This window comes from Scyliorhinus canicula, chromosome 26 (genome assembly GCF_902713615.1).
Source record: "Scyliorhinus canicula chromosome 26, sScyCan1.1, whole genome shotgun sequence".
NCBI lineage: Eukaryota > Metazoa > Chordata > Chondrichthyes > Carcharhiniformes > Scyliorhinidae > Scyliorhinus > Scyliorhinus canicula.
Window position 1 is genome coordinate 6,094,439 of NC_052171.1, and position 23,320 is coordinate 6,117,758.

The following is a 23,320-nucleotide window of genomic DNA, read 5'->3' on the forward strand; positions in this document are numbered from 1 at the left end:
ACAATAGATACAGATAGAGAGTAGACGCAGACAGGATGTTTCCTGAGACTGGTGAGTCTAGAACTAGAGGGCACAGTAGGCCATTCAAGACTGATTCACTCAAAGGTTTGCGGATATTTGGAATTCTCTACCCCAGAAAGTTGTGGAAGCTCAGTCACTGAGCATGTTCAAAGCAGTAATCGCTAGATTTCCAGATACTAATTACATAAAAAGATGGGGCGTGAAACAACAAAGGGGAAAATTCTCAGTTTGGGAGACTATGGGCGCTATTTGCCGCCTCCCACGCCGGGTGGGAGAATAGCGGGAGGGCCTTCCGACATTTTTCACGCCCTCCCGCTATTCTCTCCCCCCCCGCCCCATGCCCGACCCACGCCACGAATCGCCACTCGCCTTTTTTTACGGCGAGCGGCGATTTTCCGAGGCCGATGGGCTGAGCGGCCGGGCCTTCATGCCCATTTCAACATGGCAGCAAACACACCTGCTCACTGCTATCGTGAAACAGGCGGCAGATGCCCGTTTGGGGCATCTGGGGGCCCGATTGGCATGGCAGTACCACGGCCATGCCAAGGGGGGCATAAGCCCGCGATCGGTGCCCACCAATCGCGGGCCGGGCGTCCGTAACGGACGCACTCCTTTCCCTCTGCCGTCCCGCAAGATCAAGCCGCCACGTCTTGCGGGGAACTGAGGGAAAAGACGGCAACTGCGCATGCGCGGGTTGGCGTTGTCCAACCTGCGCATGCGCGGCAAACGTCATCGGCCGCGTCAGCCAGCGTGACGCTTGACGTGCGGCCTTGACGACCTCCTAGCCCCGCCCAGGGGGGAGAATCAGCCCCGGAAGTGGGCGTGAAGGCTGCCGTGGGTCACGGCCTGTCCCACGGCAGCCTTTACGATTCTCCGAATTTGCGGAGAATCTCGCCCTATGTTCTCCCGCTGGAGCTGAATTGCACCTGAATTGCGCTGTCACTAGGAGTGCAAATCAGGAAGTGATTTCCAATCCTTAACCATGCAAATTTATGCACGGTGAGGATTGTGAGGGATTTCCAAGCGAATCCCACTGTCATAACGCCATTTTGAGTGGGCGGTCTGATAGCAAGTTTCCTTGCTTGCCACCCATCTCTGCATCATAATTCAGGCTCCCTCCACAGATGGTGACCCCTCCCAGAGATCCTTTAAATAAGAGAATCCCTCCCCACCCCCCCGCCGAGATCCCCTGAACAAGGATACCCTCCCACAGGTGTCGCTCTCCCCCCGCCCGCCCTCCCCCCCCGGCACAGAAGGAAGCCTCCTATCAGGAAGTATCCAGAAGAGAGAGACTCCTGTCAGGAAGCCCCTCAGAAGATGTCAGTAAACCCCCTAGAAGAGAGTCTTCTGTCAGGAAGACCCCAGATGAGAGACCACTGTCTGGAAGTTGGAGAGCAGTTCCGTCAGGGGTAATGAAAACAATTGTTGCTTTAACACTCACTTGGGCATTCCACTTTCTGGCTCAGACACAGAAAGCACCACCTGTTAATTCCTGGAAGGAGAAAACCAGTCAGCTGTGTTTAAACCCCGTCAAATGTTTGACCTGCAAGCCATTCATTCATTTCTCTTTGATATTGAGTTTACTAGGCTGTGCTTGACAGCTTCCACGTAGACACAGCTGTCAGCATTGTTCCATTCATCTTCTTTCATCATTGGGTAAATCTGAAGTGCTTCAACAGCAATGTTTATAAACATCAAGCTTTCACTGACAGCTCCTGGATCACTTCAAAAAGAGATAAGTGCTGTCAATTTCTAGCTGACTACCTGAAAATCATTCAACCGTGAATGGAGATGATTGGAAAATACTTAATTCTGTTTGAAATGGTCAAGGAGCTGTCAATCAAAGCTTGATGTTTCTAAACATTTGGGTTGGAGCACTTCAAAGTTACTCAACCGTGAAGGAAGATGAATGAAACAATACTGACAGCTGTGCATGGGAACTCAATTACAGCCTAGTAAAATCAATATCAAAGAGAAATTAATTAACAGCTGGAAGATCAAAGATCTGAGAGGGTTCAAACACAGCTGACTGGTTTTCTGTTTCCAGGAATTGACTGCTGGTGCTTCCTATGTATGAGCCAGGAGGTGAGTTTTAAAGCAGTAATTGTAAGTGCCTCTGTCTCGACTGCTTTTTTGCTTCCAGACAGGTGTCTCTCTCTTCTGGGGGGAGGGAGAGCGCTTCCTGACAGGGCTCCCTCTTCTGGGGGGAGTGGGGGGCTTTCTGACAGGGGTCACTCCTGGGGGAGGAGGGAGGGCTTCCTGACAGGGATCCCTCTTCTGGGGGGAGTGGGGGGCTTTCTGACAGGGGTCACTCTTCTGGGGGAGGGGGGAGGACTTTCTTACAGGGGTCTCTCTTCTGGGGGGAGGAGGGTCTACCTGACAAGGGTCTCTCTTCTAGGGGGAGGGGGGTCTTCCTGACAGGGGTCTCTCTTCTGGGGATTTTCCTGATAAGGGTCTCAAGAGAGAGTCTGTGGGGGAGGGGGGCACTCCCTATTTCTGCTTTGTGGGGGGCCCTTCTATTTAGGGGGTCTGTGGTGATGGGCAGTAGAGGGGTTCTGGTGGGGATGGGATGGACTGGTCTTGTGGGGAGAGGGGGAGGTTGGCCCTCAGATGGACTTTGGGGGCAACTCCCATAAAGAGTTACCTCTTTGACCCACCGTGAGGTCCACCACATGAGGGCCACGTTTGTCAGGACCAGTCACAATTCTCACCCACGTGATTCCTGGCCCAGAGGACTGGAGAATCACATTGGGCCCAGAGAATATGGTGCCCGGCCCACTAAATGGATGCAAATCGGTCTCAATGACCTAACTGCATCCTCCCACTGGCAGAGGGCGTGAACCTTGATCTCCACAAAAGTGGGAGGACGGAGCATCTGCAACTCCGCAACCAGCGGCACAAGAAGAGAATTTCGCTCAAAATCTCCTTGGCTGTGCAAAGTCCATGCCCAGGGATGGCGATGAAGGAATCAAGATCATTCACTTTAGATTATGTTTTGGTGAGTCTCACTATGTAAATCATTACTTATGGAATAACTCTTCTGATTTTGGCACAAGTCCTCAGATGATGTTACCAGAAGAACATAAGAACTTTAAAAAACTTTATGATTATGCCATTCGGCCCCTCGTGCCTGCTACACCTTCAATAAGATCATTCGGTCCACTTTTTTCGCACCCCTCAACCCGACCCCCTCCCCTTGCACAACCCTTGACTCCCTCTGATGTTAATCAAAAATCTGTCTAACTCAGCTTTGAATATATTTAATTACCTAGCTTCCACTGCTCGGTGGGGAAGAGAATTCCAAACACTAATGGAACTCTGAAAGAAGAAATTCCTCCTCACCTCCATCTTAAATGGCAGACCCCTAATTTTAAATTTTGTCCCCAAGTTAATCTGCTGTTACAATAAGATCACTCAAGATTCTTCTAAACTGCAATGACTATAGGCCAAACCTGCTGATTCTTTCCTCATTGACCAAACCTCTCATGCGCGATTCTCCGACTCCCACCCCGGGTGGGAGAATCGCGGGAGCGCCGGGCGAATCGCGCCACGCCGCCCTGGCACCCCCACGCGATTCTCCCACCCCACCCCAAAATGGCGTGTCACATTTTGCGACAGGCCGCTCGGAGAATTGCCACTCGGGTCGAGTGGCGATTCTCCGGCCCGAATGGGCCGAGCGGCCTGCCGAATCCGAACGGTTCACGCCGGCGCCAACCACACCTGGTCGTTGCCGGCGTGAACATCGCGCGACCGCTGCGTGTGGGGGGGGGGGCGGAGGGAGGATCGAGCATGCTTAGGAGGGGACTGGCTCGTGATCAGTGCCCACCAATCGTCGGGCCGGCGTCTCTGAAAGACGCACTCTTTTCCCTCTGCCGACCCGCAAGAGCAAACCGCCATGTCTTGCGGGCAGCAGAGGGGAAGACGGCAACCGCGCATGTGCGGGTTAGCGCCGGCCAACCTGCGCATGCTTGGGTGACGTAATTTAGGCGCCGCCGGCTGCGTCATTCAGGCCGTGCCGCGCCGCGGGGGGTGGGAGAATAGGGGGCGAGGAGCGGCCTCCGACACCGGAGTGAAACACTCCGGGTTTCACTCCGGCGTCGGCACTTTGTCTCCCTTTGGGAGAATTTCGCCCCTCATCCCAAGAAAATAACCTTGTCTCAACTGCTTCCAATGCAATTATATCCTCCATAAGGAGGGTGACCAAAACTGTATCCAGTACTCAACGTGTGGTTTCAACAATGCCCAGTGTAGATGTAGCAAGACTTCCATATTCCATCCACCTTGTAATAAAGGCCAACATTCCATTTGCCTTCATAATTACTTGCTGTATCTGGATGCTGACTTTCTGTAATTCAGATACAAGGACATCTCTGGACTGCAGCATTGTGCAGTCTCTGTCCAGTAAAATAATATTCTGCTTTTCTATTCTTCCTGCCTCAGTGAACAAACTCACGTTAAACTCCGCCTGCCAAATCTTGGCTCATTCACTTAACCTGGGCGGGATTCTCCGCGAGCCAGCAGGGTGGGCCACTCCGGCGCCGAGGAGTGGCATGAACCACTTCGGCGTCGGGCCGCCCCGAAGGTGCGCAATCCTCCGCACCTTCAGGGGCTAGGCCGGAGTGTTTGGCGCTGCGCCAGCCGGCGCGGAAGGGCTTGGCGCCACGTCAACCGGCGCCAAAGAGCCTCTGCCAGCCGCCGCTAATTGCCGCTTGCGCGGGAGCGCCAGCATGGGCTGGTGTTATCCTAGCGCATGCGCAGGGGAGGGTTCTTCTCCGCACCGGCCATGGCGGAGGTTGACAGCAGCCGGGGCGGAGAGAAAGAGTGCCTCCACTGCACAGGCCCTCCCGCAGATCGGTGGGCCCCGATCGCAGGTCAGGCCACCGTGGGGGAACCCCCCCCGAGGACTCTGCAGGCCGCCCGTGGAGCCAGGTCCCAATAAGCGGCCACTCGGCCCATTGCTGGTCGGAGAATTGACGGGCGGGGGATGCCGTTGCCAGCGGCCGGTGACTGGCACAGCATGATTCCCACCCCCGCCAAAACCCCAGCGCCGGAGAATTCGGCAGTGGCAGGATTCACGGCACCCCCCGGCGATTCTCCGACCCGGCGGGGGGTTGGAGAATCCCGCCCCCTATCTATATCCCTTTTCAGATTATTTGTATCCTCTTCAAAACTTGCTTTCCTACCAATCTCCATATCATTAGCAAATTTGTCTACAATCCAGTCGGTCCCTTCATCCAAGTTATGAATATAGTTCGTAAATCATTGAGGCCACAGCACTGATTCTTGTGTTACTCCAGTAGTAACAGTTTGCCACCCTGAAAATGACCCATTTATCCCAACTCTCCATTTCTTGTTAGTGAGGCAGTTCTGTATCCATGCTAATAAATCACACCAAGCACTCTGCCCTACAGACATTCCAGTGGATCAGCGACCACGACTCTACCTGCTTCCTCTGTTCACTTGTGAAGAAGGCTCTTGCCATCACTGACCATCTTATAAATGATTAATTTCTGTCATGACCTTGACAGAAACATGACGTGACATTTCAGTTACATCATCATCTTTGCCTCTGATGCCCTTAATGAAGACTTTCAAACTATAGCTTCCCCAAATTTTCCATCCAAACCAACGTATTGGTAGTGTGAAAGCTGGAGCATCCTGTTATGTATTAGGTTAAAGTGGGGTTGAGTACAATACTGTGCCACACAGTGATTTAAGAAGGTACATTAACCAGAGCTATGGTCAGTGTGGTGTTGACCAGAGACGTGTTAAGATCTATCATCAAATCCTTTGACATTTATTTCAACTTGAGATCCAACAAGATATTGGAAAGAACTAAGTTCAATAAGAGACGTCAATTGCCTGGGGAACCTGTTGATTCCATCATAAATTATCTCTACAGGATGGCAGAGAGGTGGCAATAGGGAGATAGAGGACGTGGTCTAACAGGGATCAGGCCCGGGTGTGCCCTACCATTATTAGGTGGGGTGCTGGGGGCTCAAAGACCCCCTTATTGGTGAGTTCGTGGGATCTGGAGGCTGTTGTCGAGGGTCGAGAGATCATGGCGCCATTTAAAAATGGCGATGCAACCTCTTCCTGTACTGGTGAGTGAACATAGAACATAGAAAATACAGCACAAAAGCTCATTAGTGCAGGAAATGGGACGATGTGCAGCCTTGGCAGGCATTTCTTGCCAAGGCCCAGAAATTAAGCAGAATCCCATTTAATAGCAGGGTCATTGTTAGCGCTGCCAGTGCCGGGAAACATCCGGCTAAACACGCTTGACACGTGACTCTGTTTAATTTCCGTTAAATCGAGTCCTGAAAGTCTAAGCTTATCCGAGACAGAATCGTGGTGAGCATCGAAGGTTATTCATTCTCTGACCTCCAACAAGCTACAGTGATCTTATCCTAGACAAGGCAATCCAGCTAGTTAGACTGAACTAAGTGAGCAATATAGGACAATACTAAGGTGAGAGAATACAACATGGGGCAGAAGCCAACTCTCAGTTTAACTTATCAGGTCACGCAGTACAGGGACAACCCAAGCCATGGAAAGCAATTCCTGAACCATGCCATCCCTGCGATGTGCAGCATCCTCACAGGAGTGATCAGTGTCCTGAGAGTATAGCCCCATGTTTTCACTGCAACAGACAGGGGCACTTTAGAAAACTCTGCAAGTCAAAACCCCAGCATCACGCAGATAGCCCTAAAGGCTGAGACCAAAATCCCAGAAGACGCATAACTGTGCTTCTGGAGTGAGGTCAAAGATTGTGGTTCTTCATTTTGAAACACTGACATCCGAATAAATGGTCACCTAATAAAATTTAAATTAAGAATCTGATGGCAGTGTGACAGTCCTGTCAGACAAGGAACCACGGCTCAAAGACCTCTGGCTTCAAACAATGGACATTCCATTTTACAAGACTTGGGGAGTCCAATTCGGTCATCGGAATGATCCTGGAGCCACTGAGGTGTGACAGCAAACAGATCTTTGGGCTGATGTACTTCATCCTTAACCAGCTGTTCTCTCTCCTGAGCGGGGGTGCCTGCATCACCCTGGATCTCCTCCCGACAGTGCAGGATGTCAAGACTACCACTGTTAATTTGACAGCCAGAACAGCACGGTCCTGAGTACTCAAACACTAAAGAGTCCTCATACTAGGATTTTACCTTCAATCTCTCTTTGCATTGTTGCAGGTTCCAAAAAGTCCCCAGTGGTCAGATCAACCTACTACTCACAAAATTACCATCACACCTCCAGTGGAAGTGGTACCGGAGAATGATCAGTCTGAGAAGTCTCCACGTCCAACTATGGTGATGGTACAGCTGGTTGATAAAGCAATGATTGAGCACACACTGAAACTTCCATCCAGCATGCTGCAACCACAAGGGATGCTGGAATCTGTTATCAGTCGTTCACCATCAATAGCAAAATGCAAAATCAGCGAACCACTAAACCTTCTTCTCACCACAGGAATGCTCTTCCTCAGCCTCAGAGGGTTTTGAGACAGCCCACACGGAGAAAGAAGAAAAACAGCACCAAGGAACAAAACCTTTCAAGAAATGATAGCGACTTTACAGAAGCTACGCATCAATCCAACAGCCAAACTGACTGGATGTGGGTCTGTTATTCAATGGAAGAAAAGAATGAAAACATGCTCAAATGCCAACCCAAACTCCAATCCTCCAGAACTAACAAAGCTTGTCACTTTTTCATCAGAATGGCAATAAGATATGGAAGGGTTAAAAGGCCTCCAGACTGCCTGAACCTGTAACTTCAAGGACTTGAAGGGGGAAATTAGGTAGTGAGAATGTTGTTAATTCTTTACTGTAATAGCAATATTGTTGGAATAGCATTAAGGTTGTAACAATTATTTTCCTTTGTATGCTGTTCTTCATAGTATTTGCCTCCAGTCCTTGTCTGTGATAGCTCTAGCCTTTTGACCTAGAATGTGTCACATGGCCTGCTCTGCTATATGTGTGCTCCAGCTGATGTTTGATATCTTACATATTTTGACACACATCTATCACTTTCTTTAGCATCAGTTTCTCATCTGGGAGTAGGGTTGCTCTCACCAAGGGACCTTAAAAAACTTAAAATTAAAAATAAAATAAAAAGTACCCATTTTCCTTTCCAATTAAGGGGCAATTGAGGTGGCCAACCCACCTACCCTACACATCTTTGAGTTGTGGGGGTGAGACCTATGCAGACAGGGGGCGAATGTGCAAAGTCATCGGGGCCAGGATTAAACCCGGGTCCTTGGCTTGTGAGGCAGCAGCGCTAACCACTGCACTACCGTTCTTGGGTCTTGCCCACCAAAGACTAATCTGTCTTTAATCAGTTAGTCGTTTAGCATCCAAATTCATCTCACAATTGTTTCTTGTGCACCTTGTTCACTAGGGTTGAAGACACAGCATTCATACCTTGCATTAAACTATCCGTCGTCAGTTTTCTTTGTTTGTTGGTTAGATTTAGGATGGTATACAATTTGTAGTAGTCCCTCCCCAGCAGTGTTAGAACTACTTTTTAATTAAGTCTGTTGTAATCTCATAGTTTTATCATGTAATTGAAAAACCTTCTAATTCAGCCATGTTATCACCGTCTGATGTTTCTGCAGATGTGATTGGAAAATTTACTGCAGCCTTTTGACTCACTCATTGGGCGGGATTCTCCGACCCCCCGCCTGGTTTGAGAATCGCCGAGGGTCGGCGTGAATCCAAATTCTCCCGCCCCCCCCCAAAAAATCAGCCCGGTGTGAGTCGCGCCCGTCTTTTGCCAGTCCTGCCGGTATAAATTGAGTAGGTCCATACCAGCGGCGCGGGCGGCCTCCGAGGTTCTTTGGGGGGGGGGGGGGGGGCGCGAGGGGATCTGGCACCGGGCTGGCCTGGCCTGGGTAAAGAACTGGGTCTTCTCTGTAGCCAGTATTCTACTTGAAGCCATTGTTTGTTTTTCCTTTGTCCTCGTTTCAGCAGTTCTATTTTCATAGATTTAAACCTTTCTGTGTGACTGGGTTCTCAATATCTTCTCTGCAGAATTTGCAGGTTTAAAAAAAAACCTGTTTTATCTCCACTTCTGGACACCATGGGTCAGATTCTCCCAAAATGGGGCTATGTCCCCAAGCCCACGTAAAAACACTGGCATTGCATTCCCCAGTTTCCTGAGAAAAATAAAAGTCGATTCACTTACTTACAGGGGTTAGCAGGGACCCGGTGAGCTTCATGCAGCTTTAGCTGTGGATGGGCCGCCGCACTTCCCGTTCCGCGCATGCGCACGCCAGTGGCCTCCAGCCGAGCGCCATTGCGGACTCGGACTGCGGAGGCAGCTCCGTAATATAGGCCCCACCATCGGCTTCACGCCCCTGCATTGGACTGGCCCGATCTGTGCCCTGGCTGCCCATAAGGGCCCCCCTCCCCAGGCCCCCCCCTCCCGATTCCCCCCATCCCCAACCAGGGCGCCCACAGACTGAGTCCACAGCCCCCACGTGAGAGTCTCGACCGGCCAGACCATGTTAGTTCCACGCCGTTGGAAACTCAGTCGGTCGGAAGGGGAGGATCGCTGGGAGGGCCTCTGGCAATGGCCCCCCAGCCGCATGGCGTAATTCGTGGACGCGCGGATATTCGGGACCCGGAGACTCGCTGGAGCGGCACCGGGACCAATTTTGTTTCGGGATTGCAGAGAATCCAGCCCCATGTTTCATGTTTAAGGACGGCAGTGCTTCACTAATGCTTCTCAGTAAAAGGCTTCATTGAACGCATCAGAAATGTCAGAGTGAACTTGCGCGGGGATGCCGCCAGCATGCGCTGGCACTCATGGCAGAGTCACATGGCTATAGAAAATTAGACTAGACATCAGCCTGATTGCATTTCAAAACCCAAATACCATACTCTCCGTTTTCAGCTTACACTGGCCTGCACATAGAGATCCATGCAAGTAGTTGACTGACTTGACCTCTGATTTCTCTCCTTTGCCTGATTTGTCATGATTTTGTACCATCTCTGGGTAAATCATGTGATCTTGGGAACTCATAAAGTGGGATTAACTCAAATTACTCCATGATTCTGCAGTGCAGCACATATTTATATATCTAATTTACTTTCTTCTGAAATCATTGGTTTATGATCTACAAAACTACTAACAACTGCTCAAAATGGGACGCCACAAATTGTGTGCAAATGTATTGAACAGTGTCTGTTGCTGACGTTAAAGCCATAGTTTTAGCATGTAATGTCAAATGCTATTTTCGGAAAATGTATTTTTAAGCTAGATAACAGTTTGGAAATGAATACATTTTCAGTCTTACTAACTGTTTCAAGATTTGTAGCAGAGGATTTAATTTACCTGATTGTTGAAGGCTTGGGGTGCAAGCTGCTGGTACAGTGGAGCAACCTCTGTGGCCAGAGTTTGTAATCTCTCTTTAAGTAAATCTTCCTGAGGGGAAAACAACAATTACAATGTACACTTTGATGAGAAAAGACGACTCACTAGCAATATTAATAGATGAAGTTCACCGAGGTATTATCATGAATCCCCTCACAATTTTAATTCTGTGTGAGGCCTGTAGTTTGATAGCCTAAATGAAGTACAAAGTCTAGCTTGCAGTTAAAGGCATTGTGATTTAGAATGGAATCTTATTTGGATTGATTGGAATGTGTTTGAACTGCTAATAAACAAAATTCAAATATAAGTCATAGATGTAGGGTTTTACAATTTCCTGTAAAGTACACTTTTATTTCTCATTTATTAAAACCAATAATTAAAGTTGATAAAAATGTTTTGGATTATTTCACAATTCCAAGAATGTACAGAGTAATATTGGTGTAGTAATTGGTGCTTCTTAGTTACTAGTTGTCATTTGCTGTACTCGCCTATTACTACACCGGAAGAAGCAATTGCAGCCTGCCTGTAACAGTGTCTGTGAAATATTTAGAGTACCCAATTATTTTTTTTCCCAATTAAGGGACACTCTTGCGTAGCCAAGCCACCTAACCAGCAGATCTTTTTTGGGTTGAGGGGGTAAAACCCACGCAGACACGGGGAGAATATGCAAACTCCGCACAGACAGTGACCCAGGGCCGGGATTCAAACCCGGGTCCTCAGCGCCGTTGGCCCAGTGCTAAACCATTGCGCCACTGTGCTGCACTCCCTGTCGGATCATTAAAGCTTGGCAACAATAATTGATTTGCATGGTCAGTCCAAATTTGAACGATTTGCCAGATAATTCATTAAGCAAATCTTTTTGCAACAGTGAAACATAACTTCATGCTGTAGTAAGAATTCCTTAATCCTCATTCAGGAATAGTCCATGCTATTGTCATAGAATCAGAGAATTTACAGTGCAAAAGGAGGCCATTCGGCTTATCGAGTCTGCACCGGCCCTTAGTAAGAGCACACCAACCAAGTCCACATCCACCCTATCCTCATAACCCAGTAACTCCACCGAACCTTTTTGGACCCAAAGGGCAATTTAGCATGGCCAATTCACCTAACCTGTACATCTTTGGACTGTGGGAGGAAACCATAGCACCCGGAGGAAACCCATGCAGATACAGGGAGAACGTACAGACTCAGTACAGACAGTGACCCAAGTCGGGAATCGAACTTGGGACCCTGGAACTATGTTGCAACCATGGTAAGCACTGTGCTACCGTGTACCCTGGAGGAGATCATCCTTTGGAGTTTTTAGCAGATGTACAGGACTGCAGTGGGCATTTCCAAAATGAATAACTCCTTGACTATAAAATTGTTAATTGTTTAGTTTAGGTACAAGGAATGCAGCAGCAATTTCTACAGACCTCCTTACAAGTAGGGATATTGCTATTAGCTCAAATCTTTCAGTTAGTTTGAGCATAAAACTGCTGACCTCAGGTCAAGGGTTGTGTTGAGTCTTCACAGGTGCATATTCTAGTTTAAGTAATCTTGTGGATTTTGCATATGTGAATAAACTAAAATTCACCAGTGCTGCAAATAAGATAGGATAGAGGAGCAAAATTAGGCCCTTTGGCCCATTATGGCTGACCTCATCCTGGCCTTAACTGAACCATCCATAACCCTTCAATCCATTACCAATTAAAAATCTGGCCATCTCCTCAAATTTACTCACTGTCCCAGCATCCACCACACTCTGGGGTACCGATTTCCACAGATTAACAACCCTTTGGGAGAAGTATTTTGTGCTTGTGCAATTTCTACTTGATTCTGTCAGCAGCCCCTATGTACCACTGCTGATCAGTTGCTGTTATTTCCCATAAATGAATTACTGAATGGTGTCTTCCCGATATTTTGGCAAAGTATCAATTTCAGCAAGAAAACTGGAGAGAATCCCGCTGATGACATTGGCAAGAAATTGAACTGCATCATCAGGCACTTAAAAATGTTTCCATGAATTCCACGCTACGCCCATAGCAGCCTGCCTCAGATTTGCTTGCCCCGGCATCACTTAAACTCATCAATTGGGATGGGGTGGGGGGCATTTAAATGCCTCCTTAGCACTGTTCCAAGTCCAATTGGGGGATGGCTGCCATGAAAACAGGTCCTCGAGGACAGCCCCAACTAGGATGCTTTATGGGGTGGAGCAGTGCAGTGCTGGATGGCAGGACTCTGCTGAGTCCTGGTGAGATAACGTGCCCTTGGACCTGGTCATCCCACAGCTGCGGAGCTACAAATGCAGAGTCGGGAACATTAGAATGGGATGTCAGCAACCTGCTCAGATTTCAAGGCCAACTTGGAAGAGCTCCATTGCCTTCTGTCTGAGGACATGGTGCTGGCACCATGAGGCAACCTGGCCAACACTGCATTGGTGACATCCGCAGTGGAAACCTTGGGTGACCGACCATTGTGAGGGACAATGAAAGGGGGTTATGCTCTGCTCCATTAGAGAAGAAGGACACTGAGACTGAGCGGAGAATGATGCCACTAACATATTTCTTCCACCCTCAGTCAACAATAAACAGCTGTCAGGCCTGTGCAGTGCAGAAGGGCCTTGTTACTGGTCTGGGTACGGGCCAACTGGGCACCCACTTGCCTATTAACAGTCCTGAGCCTTCCTGGACCAGTTAATTCTGTCCATTTAATTAGTAGTGTGTTGGATAGGGTGCAATGCTCTGGGGCCCCAGGTTTAAATCCCACCACAGTAGATAGTCAAACTTGAATTTCATAAAATACAGGCATGGGTGATGATTATCATCAAGCCTCCAGATAAACTCTACTTGATCATTAACAATGACCTGCATTCCACTGCTCCACTGAGTTGCCGTTCAAATGAGCCTTGCATTTTGTACACCCAGCCACCCATGCACCCTGCCCAGTTGACCTGAGGGTTGGGGCAATATATTAGTGGTGTTGTTCTCCCCTCAGTCTCAGTCCTTCTTCCCTAATGGAACAGAGCATAAACCCCTGTCAATGTCCCCCACAATGGCTGGCTGCCCAAGAGTGGCTCGCATATCACCAAAGAACATTGCGTTTCCCCCATCTGCTGACCCGGTGGCTCCCCCACCTACCCCCTTCAAGCTACCACCCAGTATCATCATTCACTCACAGGACTCAACGCTTACACCCAGAAAAGGTGCCCCGAACTGGGAGTTTGATTTGATTTATTATTGTCACATGTATTAATATACAGTGAAAAGTATTGTTTCTTGCATGCTGTACAAACAATGCACACCTTACATAGGGAAGGAAGGAGAGACTGCAGAATATAATGTTACAGTTATAGCAAGGTGTAGAGAAAAGATCAACTTAATACGAGGTAGGTCCATTCAAAAGTCTGATATCAGTAGGGAAGAAGCTGTTTTTGAGTCGGTTGGTAAGTGACCTCAAACCTTGGTATCTTTTTCCTGACGGAAGGAGGTGGAAGAGAATATGTCCAGGGTGCGTGGGGTTCTTAATTATGCTGGCTGCCTTTCTAAGGCAGCGGGAATTATAGATAGAGTCAATGGATGGGAGGTTGGTTTGCGTGATGGACTGGGCTACATTCACGACTTTTTGTAGTTCCTGCGGTCTTGGGCAGAGCAGGCTCCATACCAAGCTGTAATACAACCAGAAAGAATGCTTTCTATGGTGCATCTGTAGAAGTTGGTGAGGGTCGTAGCTGACATGCCAAATTTCCTTAGTCTTCTGAGAAAGTAGAGTCGTTGGTGGGCTTTCTTAACTATAGTGTCGGCATGGGGGGACCAGGACAGGCTGTTGGTGATCTGTACACCTAAAAACTTGAAGCGCTCGACCCTTTCTACTTCATTCCCATTGATGTAGACAGGGGCATGTTCTCCACTACGCTTCCTGAAGTTGATGACAATCTCCTTCGTTTTGTTGACATTGAGCGAGAGATTATTGTTGTTACACCAGTTCACCAGATTCTCTCTGTCATTCCTGTACTCTGCCTCATCATTGTTTGAAATCTGACTCATAACGGTGGTGTCATCAGCAAATTTGAAAATAGAGTTAGAGGGGAATTTGGCCACACAGTCATAGGTGTATAAAGAGTATAGTAGGGGGCTGAGGACACAGCCTTGTCGGGCACCGGTGTTGAGGGTGATTGTGGAAGAGGTGTTGTTGCCTATCTTTATTGATTGTGGCCTGTGTGTTAGAAAGTTCAGGATCCAGTCGCAGAGGGAGGAGCCTCAGACCTAGACTTCAGCAAGCAGTGGATATCCCTGTTCATCCAGGGTTGCTGGTTGGGAAACACGTGGATTTGCTTCTTTGGCACACAGTCTTCTGAACACTTACTAATGAAGTCAGTTACTCTAGTGGCGTACTAGTTCAGGCTGGTCGCATAGTTTTTAAACACTGACCAGTCCACTGACTCTAAGCAGTCCCAGAGGAGATCATCCGATTCCTCAGACCAACAATGCACGACTTTCTTTGACGGATTCTCCCGCTTCAGTTTTTGCTTATAAGCTGGGAGCAGGAGCACAGCCTTGTGGTCAGATCTGCCAAAGTGTAGGCGGGAGGCATGTTTGATATTTGTGTAGCAGTGGTCCAGGATGTTTGAGCTTCTGATGGAACAGGTGACATGTTGGTGATAACTTGGCAGAATGCTCTTGAGCTTGGCCTGAGGGAAGTCCGCATCTACAATGAACAAGGCCTCTGGATTATTTGTTTCAAGGCTATTTGTGGTGGTGAATATTTAGCCCAGTGCGATTTTTCACGTTCGTATGGGTTGGGATGTAAACTGCCTTCAGGATAATGGAGCTGAACTCCCGCGTGAGGTAGTAGGGGTGGCATTTTAGCGTCAGGTATTCTAGGTCCAGGGAGCAGAAACTCGCTAGTGTTGCTACATCTAGGCATCAGGAGGTAGTGATTAGGAGGCAGACCCCACCTCCCCTTGCCTTGCCTGAGGCCACCGTATGTTTCATTCGGTGGATTGAGAAGCCCTCTGGTTGTAGGGCACAGTCCGGTGAAGCAGGAGTGAGCCATGTCTCTGCGAAACAGAGCACACAACAGTCCCTTAGTTCTCTTTGAAAAGTGAGTCTGGCTTTAAGTTCGTCTAGCTTGTTAGGGCAGCAGGGTAGCATGGTGGTTAGCATAAATGCTTCACAGCTCCAGGGTCCCAGGTTCGATTCCCGGCTGGGTCACTGTCTGTGTGGAGTCTGCACGTCCTCCCCCTGTGTGCGTGGGTTTCCTCCGGGTGCTCCGGTTTCCTCCCACAGTCCAAAGATGTGCGGGTTAGGTGGATTGGCCATGCTAAATTGCCCGTAGTGTCCTATTAAAAGTAAGGTTAAGGGGGGGGGGGTTGTTGGGTTACGGGTATAGGGTGGCTACGTGGGTTTGAGTAGGGTGATCATGGCTCGGCACAACATTGAGGGCCGAAGGGCCTGTTCTGTGCTGTACTGTTCTATGTTCTATGTTTTCTAGAGATTGGACATTAGCTACGAATAAGCTAGGCAGAGGGGCTTGGGGGCCGCATTGTTTCACTCTCACCTACACGTTTTCCACGCTTCCTGGAGTGACTGCTTCTTTTTGAGCCTGGTAGATGGTGAGAGTATGCAGTGAAAAGGGAATAGTTGTGTCCAATAAGGTTATTCACTCTGGTAGGTGTGTGGATGGAGGATTTGTTGCCTTGCTTGCGGAGGCAATATTGATAACTCCCCCAGAAGCCACACTAATACCCTCCAGATGCCACACTTATGCCCCTCCAGATGCAACATTAATGCCCCCCCGGACGCCACACCATTGTCTCCCAGAGACATCACATTGACCCTCACCCACCTAAACCCCGGAGGCCCACACCAGAATGTGCCCATCCATCTCCCAAACCCAAGACTCAGCCCCCACGAACCCAAGAGGTCTTATTGAAGGCCCCATGGCCTCTCCGGTGCTCACAATCTATCGGACTTCCTGGCGGGTAGTGGGTGATGTGTTGGGTAAGCTGGGTCTGCGGGGACTGCGTTTACTGCAGCAGTGAGAGAGACAGGCTTCCAACACTTGAAGAAATGCAACTTGATTTTACTGTACTCTTAACTATCATACATACTTTAACTGTGGGTTGACACTATGCTGACTTGACTGGATACCTGAGGCTAACCTGACCAGACTATCTTACTACCACATGGTGTATTTTCCAGTTATTGCTCATGGGCTCTGACTGTCTCAGAGGCTGGATCCCAACAGAGCGAGAAAACTAGTGCGCTCTGGCTTTATAGTGGTCGTGTCTTGTCTGGTGATTGGCTGCTGTGTTCTGTGTGTTCATTGGTCATCCTGTGTGTCAATCACTGCCTGTCTGTGCACCATCATATACCTGTGTGTATATTATGACAGTGGTAACCTGCACGTTCACCTCCAATATTTCCCTTGGTGGTGAGGTTGCCAGGCTCATCCTTTTATAAAGCTGTTGTAAATGTCATGCCAACGAGGTTTGAGGGGAGTGGAAGCAATGGCAGGATGGCCCACTACTTAGATGTTAATATAAAAAATGAGATCTGAGCCTTCCTGGGTGAGAACCTTGTTCGGTCATCGGCGAGGGGTGGGGGAAATTGGAAAACACAATTTTGCCGTCTCTCACGATATCTTGGGCCCACATCGCCATTTACGCTCACAGTTAATGCGGGCTCAAAATCGCCCCCATTATTTTTCTTCTTCTGCAAAAATCATTTGATCTATAGGCAGGAAAATTGTACTTCTGGTGACAGAATCACGATTTGCATACTTCTGGAAGGAAGCAGACTATGGCGACTTGACTTACTTTACTTTTATATTTCAACTGAATTTTGAGGTATGGAATGCTTCAAGTTACAACTTTGCCTGAGTCTTTGAATAATGTACCAAGTATTTGAATTTTTAAATAATTTGAATTAAAAAAATTCCTTTCATTAATTAAAGATGTCCTAAAATATAACACAGCCCTCGAAGTCAGTCACTCTTTTAGTAATTGGAAACTCAGCAGCCAAACTACACCTGGCAATATCTTGAACAGCTGTGACATAAATGACCAGTTAATGTGTTTTACTGATGATTGAGAGATAACCGTTAGCTAGCACCCTGGAGAACTTCTCTGTGCCAAGGAATCTTTGATGTTCACCAAAGACAGCCGATAAAGTGTCCGTCTAATGTCTCATTCTGAAGACATTGCAGCACTTCCTCAGTAGGGCACTGATATCTTAGTCTCGATTGTGTGTTCAAGCCTCTGGAAAAGGACTTGAAACTAGAATTAAATAACTACAGCGAGAACACACTCATTGAACCAAGGCTGACAATCTATCTGCCTTCTCCCTGTTCAAGATTGTAGCAGGAATGCACGGATAAGTTGGAAATGCAGCCTAGTAATAAAATTCAGTGAATTGAACCAACCTCTTTCGGGTTGTCTCCCAGAAGCCTAAATTTGCGTGGATGCTTGCTGCGGGCATACTTGCATCCATTGAAGTACATGCTCCACGAACAGCCAAAGGAAAAGGAAGCACCACAGGTCTCAGGGTCCTTTCCCTGACATGCACATGTGCGGCTGAAATGAAAATCAAGTCAAAGCAGGAATTATTAATCCATTTGGAAGTTTCAGTAATGGTGGCCAAAGGAATAAAACAGAATTGTCACTTGTATTACACAGATGGCCTGAATATTGATCATCAATTGCGGTAGATGATTTCTTAACGTTATGAGCGGGATTTTCTGATCCTGAGGCTAAGTGTTGATGCCGTCGTAAACGCCGTTGCGTTTTACAATGCCGTCAACAGGCCCCCAGGATCAGCGAACCTGCACCCTACAGGGGGCCAGCACGGTACTGGAGCGACTCACGCAGCACCAGCTGCCGATGTCGGCGTCAAACAGGCGCCACGGGTCTCTGTGCATGCATGCTGCGGTCGGCGCAAATTCGCACATGTCGTTACAACTGGCACGAACTCGCGCATGCTAGTTGCCTTCTCCGCGCCGGCCCCGACGCAACATGGTGGAGAGCTTCAGGGGCTCGGCGTGGAGTAAAATAGGCCCCCAGCAGGAGACGCCAGCCCGCCGATCAGTTGGCCCTGATCGCGGGCCAGGCCACAGTGGCCACCCCCCCCCCCCTCCCCCCCCGGGGTCGGATCCCCCATCTCCCCCACCAGGCCATCCCCGCGCAGGATGAACGCCGAGGTCCCTCTGGGTAGGACCGCATGTGAACGGCGCTGGCTAGACTCGGTCTACCTCGGCAGCGACTCAGCTCAACGTGCGCCCCCCAGTGGGGGGGGGCCACGTAGAGCAGACCCCGACCAGCGCCGTGCCGATGCCAATGGTGCCGATTCTCCGGTCACCGGAGAATGTGCGGACCGGCGGCGTGTGAATCCCGCCTGCCCCCCCCCCCCCCCCCCCCCCTCCCGCCGATTCTCCGACCGGGCCCGGGGTCAGAGAATCCCTCCCCGTGTTTTTTGTTTTGAAAATTTGCACATACAGATTCCAGAAACATTTTAACACCTACTCCTTTGAGCTTACTGCAACAATCTACTGAAACACTTAACTAAGAGAACACTTGGGGGCGATTTTGCGGCCGCATTGGCCATCAGCATATATGCCACCGCAGGCATAAAATACAAAAAGTTGGGAAGCGAGATTATCCCCAATGCAAATTGAATCCCACATTGAATTCCATTCGCCAATTTTCTTCCCACTCACTTAACCTGTTAATATCTCTCTGTAAACTATTTACACCCTGCTTATAAACTGCCTTTCCTGCCACCTTTGTATCATCTGCAAATCTGACCACAGTACACTCTGTTCCTTCCTCCAAATCATTAATATATATTGTGATGAGCTGCGGTCCCAGCACTGATCCCTGTGGGACTCCACTGGTTACTGCCATCCAACCTGAGATAGACCCCCGATATCACTACTTGTTACTTCCTATTACACACACAATCCCTATGGTGCAGATGGAGGCCATTCGGCCCATCGAGTCTGTACCGACCCGACAAAAGAGCCTCTACCTAGGCCAACGCCCTGACCTATTCCCACAACCCCACCTAACCTTTGGACACTAAGGGGCAATTTAGTATGGCCAATCCACCTAACCTGTACATCTTTGGACAATGGGAGGAAACCAAAGCACTTGGAGGAAACCCACTGTGCAGACACGGGGAGAACGTGCAAACTCCATACAGACAGTCACCCATTGAACCTGGGTCTCTGGCATTGTGAGGCAGTAGTACTAGCCACTGTGCCACCCTGTTAGTTAGCCAATCTTCTAACCGTGCCAGAATATTACCTCCAACACCATGAGCTGCTATCTTGTTGACTAGCCTTGTGTGGCACCTTATCAAATGCTTTTGAAAATCCATTTACACAACATTGATTGGTTCCACTCTATCTACTCTGGCTGATTTCCCTCAAAGAACTATTTGTCAGACATGATTTCCCCTTTATGAGATCTGGCTGACTGCTTCATCAGATTATGACTTTCCAAATGCATTGCTATTTTCTCCACAATAATCGAGTCTAATATTTTTCCAATAACTGAAGTTTGACTAACTGGCCTGTAGTTTCCTACATTTTGCCTCCTTCCCTTTTTGAACAAGGGCACCACATTGACAGTTTCCCCATCCTTTGGCACAGTGCCAGAAACCAAGGATTTTTAGAAAATGACTACCAATGCAGCCACGATCCTCCTAAGGACGTAGCGACCTCCTTTAAGATTCTGGGATGTAAACCAAAAGGTGCAGGGTACTTGTCAGTCTTTAGCCTCAATAGTTTGCGTAAAACTAATTCTCTGGTGATGGTGACTGTATTTAATTCTTCCGCCGTATTGTTTACTATTTCTGTGTTGCTTGTAGTATTCTCTACAGTAAAGACTGATGCAAAATATCTGTGTAACTCTCTGCCATTTCCTTGCTTCCCCATAATTACTTCCCCAGTTTCATTCTATAAGGACCACAGCTTTCTTTGCTTCTCTCTTCCTCAGAATGTACTTAAAAAGCTCTACTTTTTTTATGTTTCTCGTTACCTTGCCCTCATAGTATATTTTCTTCTTCTTGATTAGCTTTTTAGTCCATCTTTGCTGCATTCTGAATCTGTGTCTTCCGTCTGGCCTGCCACTAACCTTTACCATCATAAATGTTTCTGCTTTCAACTTAATACCCTCCTTAACTTACTTAGTTATCCATGGTAGGAACTTTTTCCCTTTTGAGTCTTTGCTCCTCATTAGGCTTATTTTTGCTGGGAGTCATGAATTATCTCCCTCAATGTCTGTCACTTTTCATCTGTTATCTCATCTACTAATCAATATGATTCATCTGCTGTGGCCAATTCCATCCTTATATAAATGCAATTCCCCTTCTTTAAGTTTAACACTGAACTTGAATATCAAGAGCTCTTGAAGTAAATAAAATTAAGTCACTAAACTTACTCATCATTCAATCCACACCGGCGACATGTAGGATTTCCATACTTTGTTAAAGTCTCTGTGAGTTCATCATACAGCTTATCTCCAAAGGCTCGAGGAATGCCTTCCCATGCTAGTATAAGAATAACAACAACTGCATTTTGACAGTGATGACCAGCACGCTCACGTACTAGACAGAGGACTTTTTCTTCTTCGCTTGCTCTTCGTATTATCTGTGAGTAATGAGTGAAACATTGTTTTGGTGAGTATTTCTAAAGGAGTTAAAAGGGTAAGAAAATATAGCAGAAATCCTCTTTTTGTTTGAAGTACTCCTTTTTAGAAAAGAAAAATATGCTCTTACCATGAGTTTCTTTTTTTTGAAACATGTCAATTTTAGTGCCAACCTGGGATACTATACTACTGGAAATACAAATCCTCCCATCTGTAGTGGATTTCTCAAGGTCATGCAGCTCCAGTGTGGCCCTCAGGCTTGTCTGAATTTGAATACCCTGCTGCTTGCAATGGAGCCCTTCTCAACTCATAGGGACATCCCCTGTAATTAATGAGCGAGAACCTACTTGAGGACTTCTAGATTGTAAAAACAATTGGTGCTTTTAAAATAAGTTAAATAAATATCTGGTAAAAGTGTAATTATTTTTCGATAAAAAAGGAGAATACTTTGAACAAAAAAGCAACCTCTTTAATAGAATCACCGAATGAAAAATCAGAGCTGTTATTTAACTGGCAATTATACATTTTCTAAGTAATACTTGTGGCAAGGACGCTAAAGTTTACACATTACCAAAATACTTTTTGTGTCATAAAAGAAATTGAAATTAGATCATAGATTATTTTGCATTGTTAAACACGTTGTGGCAAATTTTAATTAAATTTGCAGTACTGCAATGCCCTCTGTTGCTTGCAGGTTTATTCCAAATATTCCCCAGCTAATCTGGCTCTTCAAAACAGTCGACTTGTAACTTCCTCCAGTTGGAAGAAAACTTGCAAACAGCTACATATCACTCTTATTTGTAACGACTGTTTCAAGAACCGTGTGTATAAATTGAAGCGGCAGTGCTGAATTCGATCCCAATATCTTTATAATTTAATATTTCACGGGGCGAGGACAGGTGTGCTAGGTGCTCGGGGAGCCCAGCAAACCACGCCCATATGATTTGGGCGTGCCCAGCATTGGGAGAGTTTTGGAAGGGGGTAGCAAGGACGGTGTCGAGGGTGGTGGGATCCAGGGTCAAGCCAGGCTGGGGACTCACAATTTTTGGGGTTGCAGTGGAGCCGAGAGTGCAGGAGGCGAAAGAAGCCGGGGTTCTGGCCTTTGCATAGCCCGGCAGAGGATTTTGCTCCAATGGAAGGATGCGAGGCCCCCAAGCGTGGAGGCCTGGATCAACGACATGGCGGGGTTCATTAAATTGGAGAAGGTGAAATTTGCCCTGAGGGGATCAGTACAAGGGTTCTTTAGGCGGTGGCAGCCTTTCCTGGAATTCTTGGCGGAACGGTAGGGAAATAGGCCGGCAGCAGCAGCAACCCGGGGGGGGGGGGGGGAGGGGGGGTTTGGATCGGTGGGAGGGAGAACCGTGTACATGGGTTTGTGGGATGTGGCGGGTGTTATCTCTTTCCCTTTTGTTGTTTGGGTGTTCTTTTGTTTTTTTTCTTTTGTTTGTAGTTGCTTGTGAAGTTGGGTGGGTATTGTTCTTGGGGTGTTACCGCGGTTGGTTTGTTAAGAGAGCTGAGATGTTTATATTTTGTAAAAATTTCAATAAAGATTATTTTTTAAAAAATAATAAATTAATATTTCACAATTTGTTCAAATTGACTATGCTCCTCTCCCTTGTCAAGCTCTTGATGTGCTGAAAGACTAACAAAGTTAACATTCATCTTTTGATACAGTTCGTTCCGTTTAATCTGAAATTAGAAAAAACACTACACTACGACAATCATTAATATCTTTTGAAACTGTGTGAATTAACATCTGGTTAATTCTGTCAGCATGGAAGTAAAGAAGTGAGCTGTCTGCGATGGGTGTTTGATGCGAGATTGATTTTTCTGGAACAAAGACACAGAATAGGCTGGATTTGGTGTTCCCCTGTGCTTTAATGAGTGGAAAATGCATGCGACATCTACCTTACTTTCAGTCAGATCATTCTCGACTCTGGCATGGTTCCTCGTTTGACAGTGACATTGAAAGCAACCATCTTAAACACAGTCTCTTTTGATTAAAATATTGTGCAAAATTTTTATATTTGGGCTGAATTTACCCAGAATTCGGCAAAGGGTGATAGCGGTGGGAAAAGTGGCACTAAAGCTGCTGACAACAACAGTGGCGTTCACCACTGTGTAGTTCCACATTGAGGAAAAAAAAGCAAGGGGCGGATCCCACAACATACCGCTGGCCTTCCCTGCCAGCAACTTAGTCCCTCGAGGATCAGTGCACCATTTTTTTAAGGCCACCCAGTGCAAAGGAGTTCACCCTGGAACTCCCCAGTGCCCTGGCATGACCCTCTCCCC

The 23,320-nt window shown here is 47.6% G+C and overlaps 1 protein-coding gene and 1 long non-coding RNA gene across 5 annotated transcripts in view; one reads left to right on the plus strand and one right to left on the minus strand.

Moving 5' to 3' along the window:
• The window catches only part of LOC119957465, a 67,762-nt gene extending 60,453 nt beyond the window's left edge, over positions 1-7,309 (plus strand). Inside the window, exon 5 of the long non-coding RNA XR_005458810.1 lies at positions 7,221-7,309. This is a non-coding gene — a long non-coding RNA (uncharacterized LOC119957465). The remainder of the gene's footprint in view (positions 1-7,220) is intronic.
• The window catches only part of LOC119957461 (methylcytosine dioxygenase tet3-like), a 404,548-nt gene that overhangs the window by 31,702 nt on the left and 349,526 nt on the right, over positions 1-23,320 (minus strand). For all 4 annotated transcript variants that reach the window (XM_038785538.1, XM_038785541.1, XM_038785539.1 and 1 more), the window contains 3 exons: positions 20,822-21,030; positions 17,806-17,956; positions 10,363-10,452 (listed from right to left, as the gene is read on the minus strand). In XM_038785538.1, coding sequence (XP_038641466.1) covers positions 10,363-10,452; positions 17,806-17,956; positions 20,822-21,030 — 450 coding nt within the window. The remainder of the gene's footprint in view (positions 1-10,362; positions 10,453-17,805; positions 17,957-20,821; positions 21,031-23,320) is intronic.